The 23,810-nt window shown below is 31.4% G+C and overlaps 1 protein-coding gene and 2 non-coding genes across 3 annotated transcripts; all 3 read left to right on the forward strand.

Annotated features, from left to right (window-relative positions):
- Positions 1-7,050: 7,050 nt before the first annotated feature.
- Positions 7,051-7,173, forward strand: LOC131051628 (U6atac minor spliceosomal RNA). Its single transcript, XR_009107144.2, has one exon. It is a non-coding gene; the product is annotated as a U6atac minor spliceosomal RNA (small nuclear RNA).
- A 4,238-nt stretch (positions 7,174-11,411) lies between these two features.
- Positions 11,412-11,539, forward strand: LOC131857227 (U6atac minor spliceosomal RNA). The gene has a single exon (XR_009358616.1). It is a non-coding gene; the product is annotated as a U6atac minor spliceosomal RNA (small nuclear RNA).
- An 8,493-nt stretch (positions 11,540-20,032) lies between these two features.
- Positions 20,033-20,814, forward strand: LOC131051554 (probable glutathione S-transferase). Its single transcript, XM_059208626.1, has 2 exons — positions 20,033-20,344; positions 20,491-20,814. Exons 1-2 carry the CDS (start codon positions 20,033-20,035, stop codon positions 20,812-20,814), a joined length of 636 nt encoding a protein of 211 aa, XP_059064609.1.
- Positions 20,815-23,810: the final 2,996 nt, after the last annotated feature.

Consider the following 23,810-nt stretch of genomic DNA (forward strand, 5'->3'; position numbering starts at 1 on the left):
CGAGTTCGGGCGAGTCCCGTTTCTCTGATATATATATATATATATATATATATATATATATATATATATATATTTTAATGTTTTTCAATATAATAAAGAGGAAGCTAGTGAGATGATTTTTAGGGTCAAGTTTTGAGTTGTATGTTATATTTTTTATTTTTTAAAATTATATTCGAGTTATTCATGTAAGTAGTTAAATTTAAAGAAAACAAAGATATCAATAAAATATAGCAAAATGAATCATAGACTTAATTCTTAAAGGGAGAAAAGATGAATTGCATAATCAATAGTTCTTATATTTATAAGAGGTTCAAGGTGTATATTGATGGAAAAGAAAATGTAACATAGATATATTTTAACATTATACCATTAGTTATATAAGAATATAAATGTAATAGAAACTCTTTTGTACATAAGCATACTAATAAACAAGCAATATGTTAGCATAATACAATTTTTGTCATGCAAGTAACAACTTTGAATTTTTTTTGCAACCATAAACTATGTGTATTGAACTATTGAAAAATGTATAATATACAATATGAAAAAAATCTCTAAAGAGATAAACTACATAGTAGTTAAAAAAAAAAATCATAATAATACGAATACATAGTATTAATACTCACTTCAGCTCATTTTTGCAAGTTCCATTCATTAAGAATACATAATCACTTGACTTTAAGAGCATACAACTCCTATTACTTGAATGATCAATCATTGGGTACATGTACAATGATCCTTTTCAACCTTTGTTCTTCTCATTTTTGCTAGCTTTTTTGCATCCTTGGGATTTTTCTTATGACGCTCTCTCACCTTTTTTAAATTTTTATTTATTTTGTAGTAAAACACATTTTGTCTTTCTCTATAAACAATATTAGGAAACTCAAAAATCAAACAAAAATATACATAAAAACCATGGTATGCCTCACTTGAATAGAGGATGTTAGGATTGTCTTAAACATTTGTGGAGGAGATCCTCAACTGGCTTTTTTGATTCATTACAAGAAGATCAATCATATAATACATTCAATCAATAATTTTTTTAATTACGATCTAAAAATTAAAATTATAAAATATTTAATGAATAAGATCTTAGTTATCTTTTAACATTATTTTTAATATGTAAATTTAAGAATACGGACATGAAAACTAATATAAATGTTTTTTTATGCTAAAGAAAAGGTGAGGCTTTGAAAGGGTCAAACATTTTAATTAGTACAAAAATGAATCACTAATATTAAGAAAGAGACAACTTAACTATCAACTTGGAAAGGGAAACGACAAGGCTGCAATATATTTGAAAGAATATAGAAAGTAATGACCCTAAAAAATAAGTGTACAATAAAAATCATATAGAAAAAAGGGTAAGAAATTAAGAGTTACATCATTCATGCTCCTTGATAAACTTTGAATGATATGCCATACAATACTCTTCCATCTCATTAGTCCTTATTACATTATATTTATTCTATCTATAGGTTATCTTAATAGGATATGGATGATAGCAATTTTTTTTTTAGGATAACAATTATGATCTTTAAGATATTCCTTAATAAGAACCACTTTAAGAGGCTATTAAGCTATCATTTTTGAAATAATTATTAATTATTATTATTTACTTTTTTTTATTTATTATTGTGTAACTCAATTAAATAAATAAAATAATAAAACCATTAAATTCTAGTTAGAATATAGAACCTATAAAATTTATACAGGTGGTGGTGGTTTTTTACAATAGTTTTCATTCAAAATTATTTCATTATGTAAATATTTTGGTGTCTTCTAGTTTTTGTATCATTAAACATTATGTTACTTTTGTATATCACCACATATATGACCTTGTGAGTAATGAAAAATCCTTATCTATTTTGATGTACTATAGAGCAATATTGTTTCTCAAGAATATTTTTTTGCTGTGATGATCACATCATTCAACTCTTTTATAATTATCTTACAATTATAGAAATTAAAGTTATAAAAGTGTTTAAAAATATAGACAAAAATGCCAAGTGTTTACTAAAACTTACATATATGATATTTCAATAATCACTTGGAAACTATAAAAAAATCTGGAGTAATATGCTAAAATATTCATGCTTTGAATTTTTTTAGTAATTTGTCTCTATAAGACAATCTTAGATATTGACAATGTTTAAGTTTTGGAAAGAATTTTCTTATGTCAAAATTGAGTACATCATGTTATGGTCAAGTTTATTGCATCATGAAAAGTGTTTTTTTTGTTTGGATAAACTTGAGTTTTTAGCCTAGTCTAGGCCCAAAGAGATTTCTTCCAAAGGATCTCTTCCCACTTATGCCACCTTTGGGGAGGCATAGTTACCTGTTAACACACTTCACTTTTTCAAACCAATGAGCTCAAATGCCTAACAAAGGCCCACAACCTGTGAGCATAGCTGTTCAGTAGGGGTTTGAAGCTTGGTGTCTACCTCACCAATTAACTAACATTACCATGGCACAATGCACCAATGAGCATCATGAAAGGAATTTTTTATATATTTCATGTTTCTTTTTGTTCATCTAGATAAAACATATAATAACACTCTGATCACTTGTAATATGCAAGCAAACATAATTATAATTGTACAAACAAATATTATAAGAATATTATAATATTGAGAACTACTATAACCATTGATGGAGTTTGACCACCTCCAAATCAAATGCAAGCTTTATATGCATGGGATTTTGTTGTCCTTATTTTAAAGGTCATTATTGCTAGGAAAATATGATGTATATGGTTCCTCATTGTCCCTTATCTTATTTTTGATATTTTATCATATTATTATATGATAGAAAGCAAATACATAGTCTAATCTAGAAATCTAGATATACTTTATCCATATATTATGAGTATCTAATATAAATAACCAAATTCACCTTTGATCATATTTCTTCATTAATTTTAAATGAAAATACTACTTTTTTTAAAAAAAATGATTAATTAAAAAATAAACCTAACTAGCTCTCTAGAAGGTGCATTGAAAGAATTCTCAGGCAAAGGATCTCTGCCTTTCTTTGCGGGAAAGGATTTGGGGTTCCTAGATATTGCCTTCATTCCATTTGCTTCTTGGTTCCATACTTTTGAAACTACTAGGAATAACAATTTCAGTTACTATTTTTGAGGTTTACTTTCTCTTGAACTGTTAGATTAAAGGATTCAAATTATACAATTACATGAAAAGAAGCACTGATTTGGATATTCAACTTACCAGTTTATTTATCTACTCTATTGTAAAAAAAGGGAAAAAAATCTGATATTTATATATGCTTATTTAAAAGTGGGTTGAGATACCAATTGTAATTATTTTATTTAAATGAATATTATTTATTTTTAAATGTTAATATTTTAATCTTAAAATCAAGATAAAATTTAAGAGATTAATTAATTTGATAACATGTCCACCTTATTATTACACATCTCTCATTGTCTTTTTTTTTTTAATCATTAAATAATTAGAAGGGTCAACACCTATTATATTAAATCAAATTTAGGATATAGAGAAGAAAAGTCTGTAATGTCAAACAACTATATGAGATTATAGAAAGTATGCCTCTCAAAATTCTATGTTCTATCAACTATCTATTCATATCCTACCATATGGCCAAGTACAAAAAGCCACCCAATCCTTTGCAAAATTGTAGATCTTGAGCAAAGAGTAAGGAAAACAAAGATATTAGCAACACATCAAACATCCTCACCTCTAGCCAGTTCATGTATATCTTTATCTTCTAACACCTCCACCAAGTCTGGTCCCTCCACCTGCACTTCACTTTCAAGCCCCTCAAGATGAATGTAGGTTTTGTTCCAGTCTAGATTCTTGTTTTCCTCTAATTTCATTGAATTATGCAAAAATTTGAGGCCTCTAATTGCTAATGGATTGTTGTCGTGGTATTCATCTTCATCGTCCATCAAAATAATAGGAAATTTAGGCACCTATGCTATAGTACTCCTTGGGGACGGGTATCCAAAAAAATCCAAATTCATGAGAACATCATCTATGCCTCCAAAAACCTTCTTTATGAAAACCTTTTCACACAAAAGCTTTGCCTTTTCATTAGATAGCCCATAGTCCAACGTAATAGCCAAAAAAAATAGAATGGATGGATTGATCCCCCAGGATGGACATAACTAAATGCAAGACAATTGAGTGGTTATATCTCATGATAAATCTTAGGCGCTTCTCCCCAATTTCACATAAAAAATCCATTTTCAATTTAGAAGTTGTCAAGAAAATTGGAGTCTCCATCTTTGCATGCACTCTCCCCTTAGACTCTTGTCATGATTTGAAAAGTGGCCCCACTGATCTTATAATCCAAACGAGCCCAGATTCTTCCCTAATTAATAAGAAATTTAAAAATGCTTCAAGTTCGTTCTCTACATCTATCTTCTCTTCAGAAATGATGGCTTTACATCATGAATATAAAGAAAAGGACACCTCTAATCAAATCCGCTTTTCAATTAATGTTAATGGATAGAATGTACTCTACATGTCATTATCAAATGTCTTTCAATATTAATTATCTACAAATAAAAATTAATATGCACAGTTCCCAAAAAATAGGCTCTAAGACATTATATTGTAAAATGTCAATGAATAGTGCTAAAATAAAATAAAAAGGTACTCAATGATAAGAGATAAAGTAATTACTTTGTCTACTCAAAGAGACACATGCTTTCAAATTAATAAAGCCTCCAACATTTCTTATGTTATACGAAAAGAGAAATGAAAATCGAAACGAAAATCTCAATGTGACGAGAAACGGAATATTTAAAGGTTGCCTATAAGAAATGGATACATCTATGTATGTATTTGTAAAATATAAAACATAATCAAAATGATTAAGAATATTATAGAATTTCAGAAAAAACAAAAATATACTTATCATAATGTTTACAATTATGATAATTTTAAGAAAAACATTTTCTCAAAAATAAAAAATCTAATGGATAGTTTCTCAATTAGAAATTTACATCATAATTTCTAATCTTAGTTTTAGAAAAAACTGAAAAATCAAACTTCCAAAACTGATAATATAGAAGTACCAACTCCGATGATTATTTAGAAAAAGCTAAAAAAATCAAACTCCTTATACAGATTGTGCAGAAAAGTTTGGTGAATATTATAAAAATTTAAAAAATGAGTGCAAAAACTTTGGCCACCGCTCATAAACCCATTTCTGCACCGTTGAAATTGGTTTTGTACGTTGAAATGGGAAATGACTGGCTGTCGTCTCAACATAGAACATCTCTTAATTTAAAAATGAAAATCAAGTTATTTTTTTAATAATTTTTTCATATATTGATAATATATCTAGTTAAATATATATATTCACATGAAAAATATCATTATAAGATTTGTTCAATAGAATTTAATTGTTAATTTAAATATAGACAATATGTTTTATTAAAGTTTTTCATGTTATAATATGTTTCATTTAGAAATTTCAAGTGTAATTAGGATAGGTTGAGCAAATTGTTAGACTACAATTATGTGAAATAAGCTCTAACTCAAACATTGAGGTGTAGTAGTTCCCCACTATGCATACTTGATTAAATTATGAAATTGGGTTCCTAGGGGGATACATGACTATCTAATTTTTGTTGCTATCATGTCAAATATCCCCCTGTGTTTTGGTAAAAAGGGATAAATAATTATATTAACAAGTATCAATATTTATTAGCTAACCTTAAAATTTCTAGAATTATTTCCCCAAAAAAATCATGAAATCTCAAAAGATAAAATTATAAGGAACTCTTCAACAAATCTGTCATCTCAAAGAAATGAAGGAATCTATAAAAAATATATATATATAAGATGAAAATGATTTTTTTTTTTGGAGAATAATTCAAGACATTTGAAATGTAATTAATATTAAAAGCTAGATCTTCAATTTATCAAAAGAACATTTGATGAAAACAATGTAACATATTATCTTTTACCATAGTTCACACAATTTCTCTACACATATGGAGATTGATTGAGCATCCACTTGATTATTAATTCCAAATCTTCTAGTAAAATTAAAAAATTCAACTAAATTAGTATAATCTTTCCTGACTCCAACAACTAGCATAGCACTTATATTACTAAGAGAAGAACCGTTTCTATCAACTTCTAAAAAATCAATGAAAGGGATCATTTATATTCTTTTTTCACCTTATGAGAATGTTTGGTATTAGAGTAATATATAGAAGAGATAGAAAATGGTATAAATCTAATTTCTTCAAACATATGAATAATTCAAAAGTTTTAAAATTTGAAGAAAAACATAGATTATAGAAACTAAATCTTCTTTATCAAGTCTCAAATATCTTATGAGATACCTTTGAAAATGTTTTTTTTTCAATCATGGATGTGTTTTCAAGAAAGTAAAAATAAAAAAGATAAAAATGAGTATGTTTAGAACTCGCACAAAACCTAGATAGAGAATTTACAAGACATATTGGTTTATTTTAGATATTTCATCATTCTCAAGTCCCAAATCTCTTCTTAGACATACCTTTGAAAATATATCATTTTTTTTCAATCATGGATGTGTGTTCAAGAAACTAAAAAGTAAAAAGATAAATATGAGTATGTCTAGAATTCACACAAAACCTAGATAAAGAATTTACATGATGCATAGGTTTATTCTGAATATGCCATCATTTTCTATAAAGACCTTATACAAAAGAACACATAATTTAAAATAATAATTTTTAATCAATTCATTGATAATACTCAATAAAATAAATTACATGTTGTATATCAACAAAACAAAGAGATTTTGTATTAATGATAGTTTATATGTGACTAACAATAACCAATGAAAGGTTTGAATATGTGATTATCGTAAATCAAAATTATTCTCTCTTTAAAAAAGAGGAACAAGAGGATATGATTAATAAAAAGTAGAGGTACTCATTTATTAAAAAAAACACATTAAAATATTTATCAAAATCATAGATGGATAGAGTTGATACAAAATTATGATGGGTGAAACGAAATACCCTAACTACCATCTCCCTTGATAATAGAAGGAACATAATGGGTATTCATAGAAAAGGAGAGATGATTGGCATCTCCCTTAAAAAGGACATGCATAGTCTTCAAACTATTCCTTCACATGCAATTAAGGCTATTTGTCACTGGTAGATACTACCCAGATTATTTTCTTTGCTTAATTATTTTAGACACAAGCTTTTGGTTTCATTTCCTTTCTATCTCTTCTCGTCTTTAGAAGCTAGTATTAAATAACACAACAAGAATAATAAAAACCTTGTTCTTCATGACGTGATCCTTTTAATTATGGATCATTTCAAAGCTCACTTTTCATCCTCTAAGGGTTAAAGACATGATAATCCCCCTTGACATTTAGTAAACATGGGGTTTGAGGATGAGATGGAGATGGAGATAGTGGATGGGGATGATGATCCATGGATAAGGATTAGGAAATAGAGGATAATACTTCCTCTAATTAGAAAAAGTATAACGTGTCAATAGAGAATAAAAAGGGGAATTACTCCCTTAGGGATGAAAAAAGAAGATTTATTCAAAGGAGGAAGGTTGTGCATGAATCTCTTAGTCGAGAAGATGAGTGTTTGGAGGCTAAGGAGGTAGGGGATAGCCAAAATTTGGAAGGGTAGGATTTAGTGGGTGGAGGGGAGGGGGGCCTCTATGGTAGTGGTCCCTTCCCCTCCATCATCTAATTGGGTTGATGAGATCATAACTACTTGTTCTGCCTTTTCTAGAGACTTAGAAAATGACTCTTCTTGTGAGTGACCTTGAGAATTAATTGTGACCTTTTGGGTATCACTAGGAATCCTATGTTTGACTAGATGAAGATTTCGAAATGGTTTTTTTTAGAGATGGATAAGGTTAATGTTAATATCCAATCCATTTAAATTAAAATGGCTACATTATATTTGCATGATGGTCGGGATACCTTAGGGGCTAGTGTTGGTAATTTGATATAGGATAAGGAAAAAACTAGAATTCTTTCTATCCATTAAAAAATTGTAGATCTTGAGCAAAGAGGAAGGAAAACAAAGATATTAGCAACACATCAAACATCCTCACCTCTAGCCAATTCATGTATATCTTCATCTTCTAACACCTCCACCAAGTCTGGTCCCTCCACCTGCACTTCACTTTCAAGCCCCTCAAGATGAATGTAGGTTTTGGTCCAGTCTAGATTCTCGTTTTCCTCTAATTTCACTGAATTATGCAGAAATTTGAGGCCTCTAATTGCTAATGGATTGTTGTTGTGGTATTCATCTTCATCGTCCATCAAAATAATAGGAAATTTAGGCACCTATGCTATAGTAGTCCTTGGGGACGGGTATCCAAAAAAATCCAAATTCATGAGAACATCATCTATGCCTCCAAAAATCTTCTTTATGAAAACCTTTTCACACAAAAGCTTTGCCTTTTCATTAGATAGCCCATAGTCCAACATAATAGCCAAAAAAAATAGAATGCATGGATTGATCCCCCAGGATGGACATAACTAAATGCAGGACAATTGAGTGGTTATATCTCATGATAAATCTTAGGTGCTTCTCCCCAATTTCACCTAAGAAAGCCATTTCCATTTAAAAGTTGTCAGGAAAATTGGAGTCTCCATCTTTGCATGCACTCTCCCCTTAGACTCTTGTCATGATTTGAAAAGTGGCCCCACTGATCTTATAATCCAAACGAGCCTAGATTCTTCCCTAATTAATAAGAAATTTAAAAATGCTTCAAGTTCGTTCTCTGCATCTATCTGCTCTTCGGAAATGATGGCTTTACATCATGAATATAAAGCAAAGGACACCTCTAATCAAATCCGCTTTTCAATTAATGTTAATGGATAGAATGTACTCTACATGTCATTATCAAATGTCTTTCAATATTAATTATCTACAAATAAAAATTAATATGCACAGTTCCCAAAAAATAGGCTCTAAGACATTATATTGTAAAATGTCAATGAATAGTGCTAAAATAAAAAAAAGGTACTCAATGATAAGAGATAAAGTAATTACTTTGTCCACTCAAAGAGACACATGCTTTGAAATTAATAATGCCTCCAACATTTCTTCTATTATACGAAAAGAGAAATGAAAATCGAAATGGAAATCTCAATGTGACGAGAAACGGAATATTTAAAGGTTGCCTATAAGAAATGGATACATGTATGTATGTATTTGTAAAATATAAAACATAATCAAAATGATTAAGAATATTATAGAATTTCAGAAAAAACAAAAATATACTTATCATAATGTTTACAATTATGATAATTTTAAGAAAAACATTTTCTCAAAAATAAAAATCTAATGGATAGTTTCTCAATTAGAAATTTACGTCATAATTTCTAATCTTAGTTTTAGAAAAAACAGAAAAATCAAACTTCCAAAACTGATAATATAGAAGTACCAACTCGGATGATTATTTAGAAAAAGGTTAAAAAGTCAAACTCCTTATACAGATTGTGCAGAAAAGTTTGGTGAATATTATAAAAATTTAAAAAATGAGTGCAAAAACTTTGGCTATCGCTCATAAACCCATTTCTGCACCGTTGAAATTGGTTTCGTATGTTGAAATGGGAAACGACAGGCTGTCATCTCAACATAGAACATCTCTTAATTTTAAAATGAAAATCAAGTTATTTTTTTAATAATTTTTTCATATATTGATAATATATCTAGTTAAATATATATATTCACATGAAAAATATCATTATAAGATTTGTTCAATAGAATTTAATTGTTAATTTAAATATAGACAATATGTTTTATTAAAGTTTTTCATGTTATAATATGTTTCATTTAGAAATTTCAAGTGTAATTAGGATAGGTTGAGCAAATTGTTAGACTACAATTATGTGAAATAAGCTCTAACTCAAACATTGAGGTGTAGTAGTTCCCCACTATGCATAATTGATTAAATTATGAAATTGGGTATTCCTAGGGGGATACATGACTATCTAATTTTTGTTGCTATCATGTCAAATATCCCCCTATGTTTTGGTAAAAAGGGATAAATAATTATATTAACAATTATCAATATTTATTAGCTAACCTTAAAATTTCTAGAATTATTTCCCCAAAAAAATCATGAAATCTCAAAAGATAAAATTATAAGGAACTCTTCAACAAATCTGTCATCGCAAAGAAATGAAGGAATCTATAAAATATATATATATATATAAGATGAAAATGATTTTTTTTTTTGGAGAATAATTCAAGACATTTGAAATGTAATTAATATTAAAAGCTAGATCTTCAATTTATCAAAAGAACATTTGATGAAAACAATGTAACATATTATCTGTTACCATAGTTCACACAATTTCTCTACACATATGGAGATTGATTGAGCATCCACTTGATTATTAATTCCAAATCTTCTAGTAAAATTAAAAAATTCAACTAAATTAGTATAATCTTTCTTGACTCCAACAACTAGCATAGCACTTATATTAATAAGAGAAGAACTATTTCTATCAACTTCTAAAAAATTAATGAAAGGGATCATTTATATTCTTTTCTCACATTATGAGAATGTTTGGTATTAGAGTAATATATAGAAGAGATAGAAAATGGTATAAATCTAATTTCTTCAAACATATGAATAATTCAAAAGTTTTAAAATTTGAAGAAAAACATAAATTATAGAAACTAAATCTTTTTTATCAAGTCTCAAATATCTTATGAGATACCTTTGAAAATGTTTTTTTTTCAATCATGGATGTGTTTTCAAGAAAGTAAAAATAAAAAATATAAAAATGAGTATGTTTAGAACTCGCACAAAACCTAGATAGAGAATTTACATGACATATTGGTTTATTTTAGATATGTCATCATTCTCAAGTCCCAAATCTCTTCTAAGACATACCTTTGAAAATATATCACTTTTTATCAATCATGGATGTGTCTTCAAGAAACTAAAAAGTGAAAAGATAAATATGAGTATGTCTAGAATTCACACAAAACCTAGATAAAGAATTTACATGATGCAGATGTTTATTCTGAATATTTCATCATTTTCTATAAAGACCTTATACAAAAGAACACATAATTTAAAATAGTAATTTTTAATCAATTCATTGATAATACTCAATAAAATAAATTACATGTGGTATATCAACAAAACAAAGAGATTTTGTATTAACGATAGTTTATATGCGACTAACAATAACCAATGAAAGTTTTGAATATGTGATTATTGTAAATCAAAATTATTCTCTCTTTAAAAAAGAGGAACAAGAGGATATGATTAATAAAAAGTAGAGGTACTCATTTAGTAAAAAAAAATCATTAAAATATTTATCAAAATCATAGATGGATAGAGTCGATACAAAATTATGATGGGTGAAACGAAATACCCTAACTACCATCTCCCTTGATAATAGAAGGAACATAATGGGTATTCATAGAAAAGGAGAGATGATTGGCATTTCCCTTAATAAGGGCAGGCATAGTCTTCAAACTATTCCTTCGCATGCAATTAAGGCTTTTTGTCACTGGTAGATACTACCTAGATTATTTTCTTTTCTTAATCATTTTAGACACAAGCTTTTGGTTTCATTTCCTTTCTATCTCTTCTCGTATTTAGAAGCTAGTATTAAATAACACAACAAGAATAATAAAAACCTTGTTCTTCATGATGTGATCCTTTTAATTATGGATCATTTCAAAGCCCACTTTTCATCCTCTAAGGGTTAAAGACATGATAATCCCCCTTGACATTTAGTAAACATGGGGTTTGAGGATGAGATGGAGATGGAGATAGTGGATGGGGATGATGATCCATGGATAAGGATTAGGAAATAGGGGATAATACGTCCTCTAATTAGAAAAAGTATAACGCGTCAATAGAGAATAAAAAAGGGAATTACTCCCTTAGGGATGAAAAAAGAAGATTTATTCAATGGAGGAAGGTTGTGCATGAATCTCTTAGTCAAGAAGATGAGGGTTTGGAGGCTAAGGAGGTAGGGGATAGCCAAAATTTGGAATGGGAGGATTTAGTGGGTGGAGGGGAGGGGGGCCTCTATGGGAGCGGTCCCTTCCCCTCCATCATCTAATTGGGTTGATGAGATCATAACTACTTGTTCTGCCTTTTCTAGAGACTTAGGAAATGACTCTTCTTGTGAGTGACCTTGAGAATTAATTTTGACCTTTTGGGTATCACCAGGAATCCTATGGTTGACTAGATGAAGATTTCGAAATGGTTTTTTTTAGAGATGGATAAGGTTAATGTTAATATCCAATCCATTTAAATTAAAATGGCTACATTATATTTGCGTGATTTTCAGGATACCTTAGGGGCTAGTGTTGGTAATTTGATATTGGATAAGGAAAAAACTAGAATTCTTTCTATCCTTAAAAAAATTGTAAAAGATATTGCTCACTTGAAAATAAACTACAAAGGTGGGTTAGAGATCCTTGAAGATAAAATGAAGAGAATTGATGACAACCTTATACATTTGGTCAACATGAGCTATAGATCCATTCTTACCAATGCTAAAGGGATTGAAAACCTTCTAAATCACTTGCAGAATGTGAAGACTTTGATTTATATTAATAATATTGTAATTCCTTGGATTTGACTCATAAGGGTAAAGAGGATAATGATGGTAGTGGTGGTCCATCAACTCAGACCCATGAGAAAATCAAGAAAACAAGGGAGTAAGTAAAGGTCAAATTTCAAGAATTGAAGAACCTATCTTTGAACCTCGACCAGGGGAAAGAAAAATTTATTAAATCTTTGAAGAGTTTACATTAGATTGTTTTCTTTCTTTCTTTGACCTATGGTTTTAGAGTTATTTTCCTTATCTGTCTTGTATGTTGTTGTTTAGTTATGTGTTTAATGTGTATATTCTATTTGTAGCTCTTTGTTCGTAGGGTTTCAGGGTCCCTTTGAAACCTGTTTTTCTTTAAGAAAAACTAATATACCCTAACTAATAGCAAAATGTTATAATAAATTTAACTAAATTCATGTCAATGTCTGAACAAGTTATTTATATGATATAAAAATAAGAAAATAATGAATGTCATATGATGTTAAATATTTTATGGTCTATCACTTTTTTCAAATAATAAAATTGAGAAAAATGGATGTTTCAATGTGGAATCATTCTTATTACAAAAAGAACAAAGCTAGGTGTCATTCTTGCTAGAGCCTAAGCATGAGGAAATGAAAATATATATCCTCATATATATTGGATTTAAGTAAGGGACATATGAGTGGGTTTGATGCATATTTAAAAAAAATATTATTATTGAATATATTTGTTGTGAATTTATAGAAAATATAACATGATAAAAAAAGGTGAAAATTAATAATTATTTTTTAAAAATATATGTTAAATGTCTCAAGTCTCCATAATTTTCAATTGTTCATGAACTATGTTCTTATTAATCAAAGTAATAAATGATTAAATTTTTACATATCTGCTAAATAGCAACACCTAGGGCACATGAGGAATGGGCACCAAGCCAAAAATCAAACGATACCAAAACATGCTAGAAACCACCAGACAAATACTAGATATAGAACCAAAAATAAAAAACCAATCAGCCACCCACCAAAGATGCGAACGGATGGTCTACTAGATGCAAGATTTACCCTTGTGCCAATATTTAAATAGACCTATGATTTTATTAGAAAAGAAATATTTTTATTGAAATCCTTTGCAAATACTAGAGTGCCAAACTTTGAGGTAGCCTTGACTAGTGAGGCAAGGGGGTCCATACTCATAGAGAGAGACTTCGTGTATCTCTTCCGCTTCACCTTTTTGTGTTTTATTTCATCCTTATTATCTTGCAAGGAGGAAAAATTCTTTGATGCCATATCCTAACTTAGCATAGAAATTTCTTCAATTTTTCTCTTAAGGACCTCTTCACTCTCCTTCAACTCTGCCACTATATTTCTCTCAACCCCCTGAGATAGTTTCAAATTAAGATCATTTAGAATCGTGTTGACCTTCTCATAATTTTCTAATTTTCCATCCATATTACTAGTAGCCTTCTAAACCATATCATCCTTTTCCTCCATCATCCATTTGTTACCACTAGCACCTGCCTACACCACTGCTTCAAGCCTATTTATCTTTCTTATGGAAACATAAAACTATGAGAGGATCCATTAAATAACCTCATCCTATCTCCTAATATCCTCTTCCAACTTAGACACCTTTTCTTCCAAATTAAGGGAGTTAGGACTAGGGTAGAAACATCTTATCTAGGTAGGAATGAGGCAATCTCCTCATAGGCAATAGTAGAACAATCAGACTTTGAAGCTACAAAGGACTTATATTCCTTTGAAGGCTCCTCCTCATCTAATTCCACTAGCTCCACTTTCTTACAAGGTGAGGTTTTGTTTTACCCATATGATAGGGTTGAAACGGGTAGGAACTAGCTTGGCTTTAGATGAAGATGCAACATTAGAGTTCAATTTCAAAATAGGGGTATTAAAGAGATCTACCACTACATTTGAGTTACACAAGAGACTAAGGGAAATGAATAGGGTCCCACTAGATGGGATAAAGCCAGGTGGAAGTTTAAAGCCTTCCAAGATAAATCCTCCATGAACTATGTTAGTCCTTCACATTGTATCCATTTTTTTTAGAGTTTCTTGTTTTAGCCATTGCCATACTCAAAAACCTTGTTGGTATTTATCTTATTAGATGACTAATACTTGTGCTTTGCATTAATATTGAGTCACTAAGTATCTCATTGATTAGTTCACTTGGTCTCGAGTGCATCTTTAAGTGTCTAGGTCATGATTTGAACTCCTTATTGCAACAATTTAACTTGTGATGTGTAGTGATTATTAAGGAGCTTCATTACAAATTATCCAAGAGTGGTTATAAGAAACTACCATTGAGTGAGTCAATGGATTGTCTCTTTATATATATATATATATATATATATATATATATATATATATATATATATATATATATATATATATATATATATATATATATATATATATATATATATATATATATATATATATATATATATATATATATATATATATATATATATATATATATATATATATATATATGACACGTACCCTACCATATTATTGATTATTTATTTTAATGTGTCATCAACAAACTATAATATATTATAACCTACATACTTTAAAGATCTTAGAAAGTAATATTTTTACCACATTATTACATCTTTTGTCCGAAATCATCTTGGTTTTTTAATTTAATTCAAATTTTTTTATGTCAAACCATTATTGTTCTATTCGCTAGTGCATTCTTGTCAAATTATTTTCCTACTCAGTTTTTTCCTTTTGAATACAATAGGTTTAAAATATGTACATCCATGGCCATGTTCTATTTAATTTCCTATTTGTTAATTAAATGGATCATGTGATGTTTAGTTAACTTCCTATCTGTTAATTTAATATTTATAACCTTTTCTTCTTTGTGTGAACTCTTTTGTAATAAAATTTAAGCTAGAACAATAATGTCCTTTCTTTATATTCCCTTGAGAGGAAATTTCATCTCAAGTATTATAGGATATTGCATTTATAATATCAAAACTATACTTGCCTTTTATTAATTGTCTTATCCTTTCAATATTATTCAAGGTTTTTTTTATATATTCATATGAGAACTTCCTCTTAAAGTTCCCTCAATATTTAATTCATAAGGTTTTCTTGCTCAAGAGAAATAATTTGATTTCATTGTATAAAATAATATCACCTGAATTACGATTGAACCCTATGAGCTAAGGTGTTAAAGGACAGATGATGTGACCTGGTATAGCCATGATACTTATCAAATATATGTTATATGTTTGAAAAATGGTTGCAGATGTGAAATTTATTTATTTCTCCTAGAATTGACATTAAAGATTTTTTTTAGTCACACAAGGAATGTGTACAAGTACACCTATAGAAGGACTTATTTTAATAATTACCATTTATGGAGGAAAAATTTAGCCATTGTTTATCAAATAAAAATCAATAAAATGTTAATTCTCTAACATGGATGTAGGAAAGAGGTTGTTTAGGTAGCCTTTATATCTATTATTCTCAAGAAAGATCTATCATGAGATTTTATTCCTTGGTTTTGGGTTCCACTAATACTTTATCTAGTTTCAACAAAAGAAGAATATTTGTCATTAGAGGATAGAGACTACGGGTCTATCTTACTTCAATTCCATCTCTCAAGAAGAAAACACAAGTGTGGGATACATTTGGAAGGGGAAGAATAATCCCATTTTACAAATTTATGAAAATGAGTGATGAAGATTTTCCTTCAAATTTTAAGACTGGTTGGAAGAATGATAGAGTTGTGGTTGGGTGTGTTAGGATGGATGTGTGAATGTAAAGGTGATAAGTGGAGGTTTTTGTAATAAGCTATACAAGTCCTTGGAGCATAGCCATGCTATTTCCCCCTCTAACACAACCATGTTTCAGAGCACCCTCAAAGAGAACAATCTGGATCATGCAACAAGAGTAACACATCAAAAGCAAAAACATCACATACATAAAATACAATTAGAGACATTTGCAATATCATAGATCTTCATCATAGACCACATCTGGAAAACAAAACATTCTTGTAGGACGAGTTACATCATATTTTCCATATTACAATCATCTAGAACCTCAAATGAGTTCAAATTACAAATCATCAATATAATAGATCATCTATCTTTACTTGTCTACCAAAGGATCAAATACAAAAATATACATAGCATCCGGAACACATCTGGGTCAGTAAAAAATTATTACATTCCCCAATGACAAGAAAATAAAACGTGTAAAAATAGGTAGGACCCAGAGCGTGAAGATCTCCTCCACCAAGAACACAAATGAAGTCCGGACCACCAAGGAAGTTTGACCAAGGGCCAAAGAACATCGAACATGGTACCAAACAAATCCGCAAGCCAAGAAATCGCTCTGCACAAGAAGAAATCTCCAACTAGCTGTTAAGCTCAAAAATAGCTCCAAGAATCAAGAAACAAATAATCCTGAAGCAATAACTTGTTGGAAAAGAATCCAAATGAACTAAAATTATAGAATAAGGAACAGGAACCAACCTTGAAGCCAAAAATTCAATCCACAACGAAAAAGGAACAACTATCGGAAAATTTTGGAAGAATCACAAAGTCTGTAACATAGAACATGAACTAAACTAAAAACAAATATATTTTGGGTTGATGCAAGATTTATCATCGATCGGGGGTGGTCCTACATCACCCTCCCACACTATTGATATATCTAATATTCATCTTTCCAAGGACAATATTACTAAGTCCTCTAGGAAGCACATGTGTGATAGGATTGCTAAACTGACATTGACCACTAAGATTCTAGAGGCCATTTTTCAAGTTTATGAAAATGAATGATGAAGATCTTTCTTCACATTTTAAGACCAGTTGGAAGAATGAAAAAGTTGTGGTTGGGTGTGTTAGGATGGAGGTGTCAAAGGACTTATTGTAAAATTTAGTGGGTTTAATTGTGAAGGTAATAAGGTTTCTGAGCTGAGCCAAAAATAAACTTATGAAGATTACATTTCACTTTTTTTAGAGGAAGCAGAATGTCTAAAGAGGTACCAAAGTGGGTTTAGCAGGGTAGATTTGTTGCCACCATGGGGAGATATGAACTACTATCTTATCAATTATTTCACTTTTACAAAGGATATTTGTTATAGTTTATGGCTACCACTTACCTCTCCTAAATCATTTTAAGCATAAAAATGTAGTAAGTTATCCATTCTACAAGTCCTTAGAGCGTAGCCATGCTATTTCCCCCTCCCACACTATTGACATATCTGATATGGTCTTGCCAAGAACAATATTAATAAGTCCTTTATGGAGCACATTTGTGATAGGCTTGCTAAATTGACTATGACCACTAATATTCTAGAGGCCATTGGGGAACCCCTACTAAGGATAAAATTGATGATTGATCGGAAGGCTCTACCTATAATACCATTGATTTTGAGAGTAGTGGGCATACACAAGGAAAACCTTTGAATCTTTTCCCACATAATTTATTTTCTTGTTCCCTTAGCACAAACCTAGTTTAACGAGGGTCTTGAAGGGTCTAATAGCCTAAAAGATTATGGTGATAAGGAAAAATAAGAGTTTGCAAGAGGCTCGAGTGAGTACCATGACTAGAAAACAATGGTTGCAAATATTGATCATATCAATAGCAAGGTTGAGAACTAGGAAACACCACAAAATTCCCTATCTTGTGAAAGAAACAAAAACTAGATCAAATCTCAGGAAGGTGGAATTAAGAAATTCATCAAAATAAACACAGGCCTAATGCAAAAGTGTGTGATGGAGGTCTTGAGTGTGGAGAACAGGATTGATAAGGATAAGGAAAGAAAATCCAATGCTTAAACAGATGATAGATGGACAAAGGGAAAGATGAGAAACAAATTACTCCCTTGGGAGGAGGTGTTGAATGATATGCTGGATAGTTTGGGCTATATAGTTTAATGTATCTTGTTTTTTTTTGTTTATGCTCTTCATCTTAGCTATTTTTAGTTTATATTTACTGAGCTATTATGTTTATCCTTATGTTAGGTAAACACAGTAAAACTTTGCATTTTTTTGTGGGTTTACTCTCCAACCCTTGGTTATTTTATGATGATGGATGGTTTTTTGTTATGATGTGTAGGAGGTTTGGGCCCTTACCTACTTAATGAAAAACAATATCACTTGAATTAGCTCAACCTTATGAGCCTGCCTTAGATCCTTCAACAAATTGATTTAAAGAGAGACTTAAATATACTTTCTTTCACTTGTTAAATTTTTTAATTAATCTTTGGCCGAATTGTAGAGCTCCACCTCTAATTTTGAACTCCTTTAGCCATGATGCCCTATGTGTCCTAGTTCTGTATTATGAAACTACTGAGAAGTTCAAGATATCGCTTGAGACTAAATATCCATCAAGCTTGATGTGTGGGTTAATCCTAGGGTTTGTCTTATTCTTCTATATTGTTTTCTACAAAATAATATTCATTGAGTTGAAGAACCCATGTGACTTGGTTGGACAACACTCTAGAAAAGTTATTTATCAGTACCTCTAGTCTATATATTTTAGATTAATCAAACAATCATCTATATTAGATTGCACAAAAGATGTAAGCTAGCACACACTAAATGTTGAATTTGTCAATGTATGTCTTGTTTGTGTTCATGAATCTATACCTAATTAACAAAGTCGACCCTAAAAAGAATATAGAAGAATATACCTATCCTACTCCATGAGTACAAAAATATTTTAATCCTACCACCACATACTCTAGTACCACAATATATTTGAAATTATTGTTTGATCATAAACTTGAATTATCATATCCTACAAATTATTGACAAAAAAATTTGTTGATTTTAATTTAATCAATATCCATCATTTGTTTACATAGACTAATTTTTATCCATATATGTTAATTTTATTAGATGAAACTAAATTATATTTCAAGAAACATTTTTTATAATAAACAAACGATTATTAATCAAGATAGATAACAAATTTTAAATAATAAGTAAAGCTCACAATTATAAATATATAATAATATATTGACTGTTAAAATATTTTTAGTATATAGAAAAATACTAAATGACACACTTCATTAACTACACACACTAAAATAAAAAAAACAACAATTTTTTTTTTAATAAGGAAATGACAATTTTGAATGGCTTCAACTGACTAATTCCAATATGTAACTGCGCTGGATAACCCTTCAAGTACTCATGCAACCTGGCTTAAACTTCAAATCTTCTAGAATAAAACTAAAAGAAGACTAAGCTACGCGGGTTTTTGTGGTCAGTACGCTTCGCATAAACACATGCCTCAATTAATGGCGTGCTCAAAGACTTCTCCAACGACGTTGCTACGCAAGGGCCGACGTCAGCAGGGGAGAGCAGCTTTGATTCAACCTAGGTGGCCGACATTGTTTTTCTTATATATATTTGCACTCCCATGCCAAAAAATAAAGACCATGAAAACTTTACTATTGTCTGAACTTTGTGTGGTGTGTGTGATAGAACATGGAGCAAGTGAAAGTCCTCAGCGTAGAAGGAAGTCCATTTGCCACGCGCATCTTAATTGCCTTGGAAGAGAAAGGTGTGAAATATGAATACCAATTAGAGGATCTGTTGTCCAATAAGAGCGACCTCCTTCTGCAATTGAATCCTTTGTACAAGAAAGTACCTGTCCTCGTACACAATGGCAAGCCCATATGTGAATCTCTAATTATTCTTCAGTACATTTATGAGACCTGGGGCTCCGAGAAGGTTCTACCAGCCAAGCCATATGAGCGTGCCCTTGCGCGCTTCTGGGCCGACTTCGCTGATAAGAAGGTAATCGTTTCTTTGTTGTCATCGGCATGAGCATTTAAGTAAATCAATGCATTTTCAATTAGCTTGAGACTGAAAAAAGTACAATACATTGGTGTTCTGTTCTTCACAGTTTCCTGACTCGGGGTTTTGTATAGTTAAATTGAAAGACGAGGCTCAACAGCAGGCCAAAGCGTGACATGCTGGAGAACCTAAAATTTTTAGAAGGGGCATTGAAAGAAATGTCAGGAAGACGCTCCCTGCCTTTCTTCGGGGGAAAGGATTTTGGGTTCCTGGATATCGCCTTAGCTCCCTATGTGCCTTGGTTCCATATTTATGAAACTATTGGGAATTTCAAGATCCCTTTTGAAACTGAATATCCGTTGCTTGATGCTTGGTTTAAGAGATGTATGGAGAGGGAGAGCGTCAAGAAACTTACTCCCTCTGTTCAGACTCTGGAGAGGGCCTTGGAAATCAGGAAGAGACTTGTGTAGATTAAAGCACAAAAATTTTATGCATAATAAACTCTATTTTTGAAGCTGATTTGGTAGCTAGTTTGTGTAAGAGTTTTAAGGTTTCTAAGCTGACCCTAAGATTTTCAATGGCAGCCATGAAAATCCAAGCATGTGACGAGCGTAAAAGGGTAATCTCCTACTCAATATTTTATTCCTCACTTATGACTTTGTTCACGATATGTGGAATATTATAACAAGTATTAGGCGGGTATTAAAAAAATTTTGTGGGAATGTTTTGGGAGCTAATTTAAAACCCTTGATGAAGGTTAGGGGAGCCTCTCAAAATTCCATTGGTCAGATTGTGAATATATGTTGATCTATTGTAATCTGGTGTTGTTGAAGGTGATGGGTGTCAGGATTCACCCATGGAAACATCTGTAGGTTAAGTGAGCCTTGTAAAACCCTTGTTTATGTGTTAGGGACAATTTATGTCTAGTTTGTGGTTTGGCTGCTGGTATGTTGATGTTCTTTTCTTTTAGCAGCATTGTACTGTGGGTTCCATTCTCGGGGTCACCATAGGCTCCCCTTCTTTCTTCAGTCTATACTTAGGGTCCTCTGAATCCTTGATATCACGCCAATCTAGAGCAATGCCATTGTCACCCTCTTCCAATTTCGTGTTAGAAATAAACTGCACTGCAAAACTCTCACAGGATCTCATTTTGAGCATTATCATCAAGAGGGCCATCATCTGAGAGAAGAGTGAAAAAGTATCTAATGGTTTGCTAACTCAACTCCTCCTACTTATCAAACGAGCAGTGATCCACTAAGATTTTATTAATTATGTTTTTCGCCCTATGTTTAAGAGTGGTCATGTGAAAAAACTTCATATTTCTATCACCACATTTGAGCCATAAAGCTCTAGACTTCTTCTTCCAAAATTCCTCCTCCTTGCAGATAATATCATGAAGCTTGGATAATAACCCAATTTCTTTATCCATAATCACAGGATCATACCAAACATCTTGAATCTGAGATTGGACATCATCCAGATCTTTCTTGAGCTTCTTTTTTATCTGAAAAATATCGGCGAAGGAAGCTTTATTCCAATGTTGAATATTGGACTTGACATTGGCGAGTTTCTTAGCCACTCTGAAAATCGCAGTCCCTTGAATATCAACACTCCACCATTTAAAAAAAAATTCATGTATGTTCAGATCTAACAACCATATCTTCTCAAACCGGAAAGGGAAAGCTTTCCTCCTAGTAAGAGGGGAGATACTCAAACAAATCGGGAAATGATTAGAGACAATTTTGGAAAGTGCATTTAGCCTACAAGAAGCATCTCGAATCCACTCAAGAGAGATAGTATCCCTATCTAGCTTGACTTGAATGAGGTTACCCCCCATTTCTGTTGTTAGACCAAGTGAATTCAGCCCCCAGGAGATCAAGATCTATCAAACCCAAGAAGTTAATCATATCCTCCAGGTCTTATCTACTATCATTCGAAATCAACATCCCGTCATTCTTTTCCATATTACATAAAGGGGTGTTGAAATCCCCCAATAAAATCCATTTCGCATTAGGGAAGGCCGCTCTAGCATTAATAATAGAAGACCAAAGCATTTTTCTAACATTTCTCCCATTTGGGACATAGATATTGAAATCATCCAAGATGACCCATCTTTAAGACTAGTAAATCTAGTGGCTATGTGATTAGGAAAGGTTAAGACAATCTTACCAATAAAAAATCCCAGATTCCACAAAGTTTCAATACCACTAGATGCCCCATCAACATCCGCGCAATGAGTTTTGCAATCTCTGAAAACAACCAATTTGATCTTTTCCACTTTACAACTAGGCATTTTGGTTTCTTGAACAAGACATATATCTGACTTATGATCTCTAACCAAGTTGGATAGAAGATCATGCTTGTGGGGATGGTTCAATCCCCTAATATTCCAGGATATAAATTTCATTTGACTGAATGAGGGGAACCAATACCCATGTCCTATACCGTTCTCTAGACTCCATCAGCAATGGGCGCTCGACTATATTTGTCTTTGCTAACCACATTGGGTGGCCTCCCCACTCTCCTCAAATTAGATCCACACTCCGCCTTTTGTCGGTTTCTAGTCTTAACTCCACTAGAAACCGGTGTTGAGTTATGGCCATTTAGGGAATTCCTTTTTTGTTCTTAGCTTTGACCTCAATAAATAGATTTAAGTTATCCATAGCATCACCCTAGGCCTCATCATCATGTATTCTTGGTTCCAAAGAGTTATCGACTTCAAAAACAAGGTGGATGGGGGTGTTGAGCTCCCCATGAATCTCTATCGAAGTCACATTACCACAAGAAGTCTCCTCAGGCTTCAAAGTTCCCCCTATATCCCCATCCATGCTCAAGGGATCCAGGTTTAAAAGATTTGAATATGGCACAACCATAGGATTAATTGAGACATAACTCATTCCATCTAGACATGGAGGGGAATCCAATGGAAAGGGTTCCACCTGGTCCCCACCTTTATCTCAGTTTTCTTTTTCCAGATCTTCTTAGACTTAGTCTTGGAGTGGCATTCCCTGGACCAATGACCAACTTTTACACAGTGGAAGAATGCAAACAGAATAGATTCATACTTTACTTTCTGAACCCATCTTCCTAGTTTTGAGAATAAATCAATCTCATTCGGTAGGTGAGCAGATTATTTTACATTCACACATATCCTGGTATACACTAGATGCCTCTTAGTAGATGTCATCGAGTTAATTGAAAGGAGATCACCAAAGAATGCAACAATCCCAACAAATATTTCTTCACCCCAGAACTCCAAAGGCAAAATTGGTAACCGCACCCATATAGGAGCTTCATTAAATTCCCATTCCTTCAAATTGAAGCATAGTTCCCATTTTTTAGAGTCAATAATGATTTGACCAGCATCCAAGGGCCATACACCAAAACAGATCGTAGGTCTTCCTCACAAACAAAGCAGAAGGAGAAAAACCCATTGGACATGGCCACCACATCGATCCGACCCTTT

This window comes from Cryptomeria japonica, chromosome 7 (assembly GCF_030272615.1).
Source record: "Cryptomeria japonica chromosome 7, Sugi_1.0, whole genome shotgun sequence".
Lineage (NCBI taxonomy): Eukaryota > Viridiplantae > Streptophyta > Pinopsida > Cupressales > Cupressaceae > Cryptomeria > Cryptomeria japonica.

Bases quoted from the DNA above. Each gene is read 5' to 3' on its own strand.
- LOC131051554 (XM_059208626.1), top strand. From the start codon at position 20,033: ATGGAGCAAGTGAAAGTCCTCAGCGTAGAAGGAAGTCCATTTGCCACG. The intron at 20,345-20,490 runs GTAATCGTTTCT...TTAAATTGAAAG, and splicing joins CCGACTTCGCTGATAAGAAG to ACGAGGCTCAACAGCAGGCC.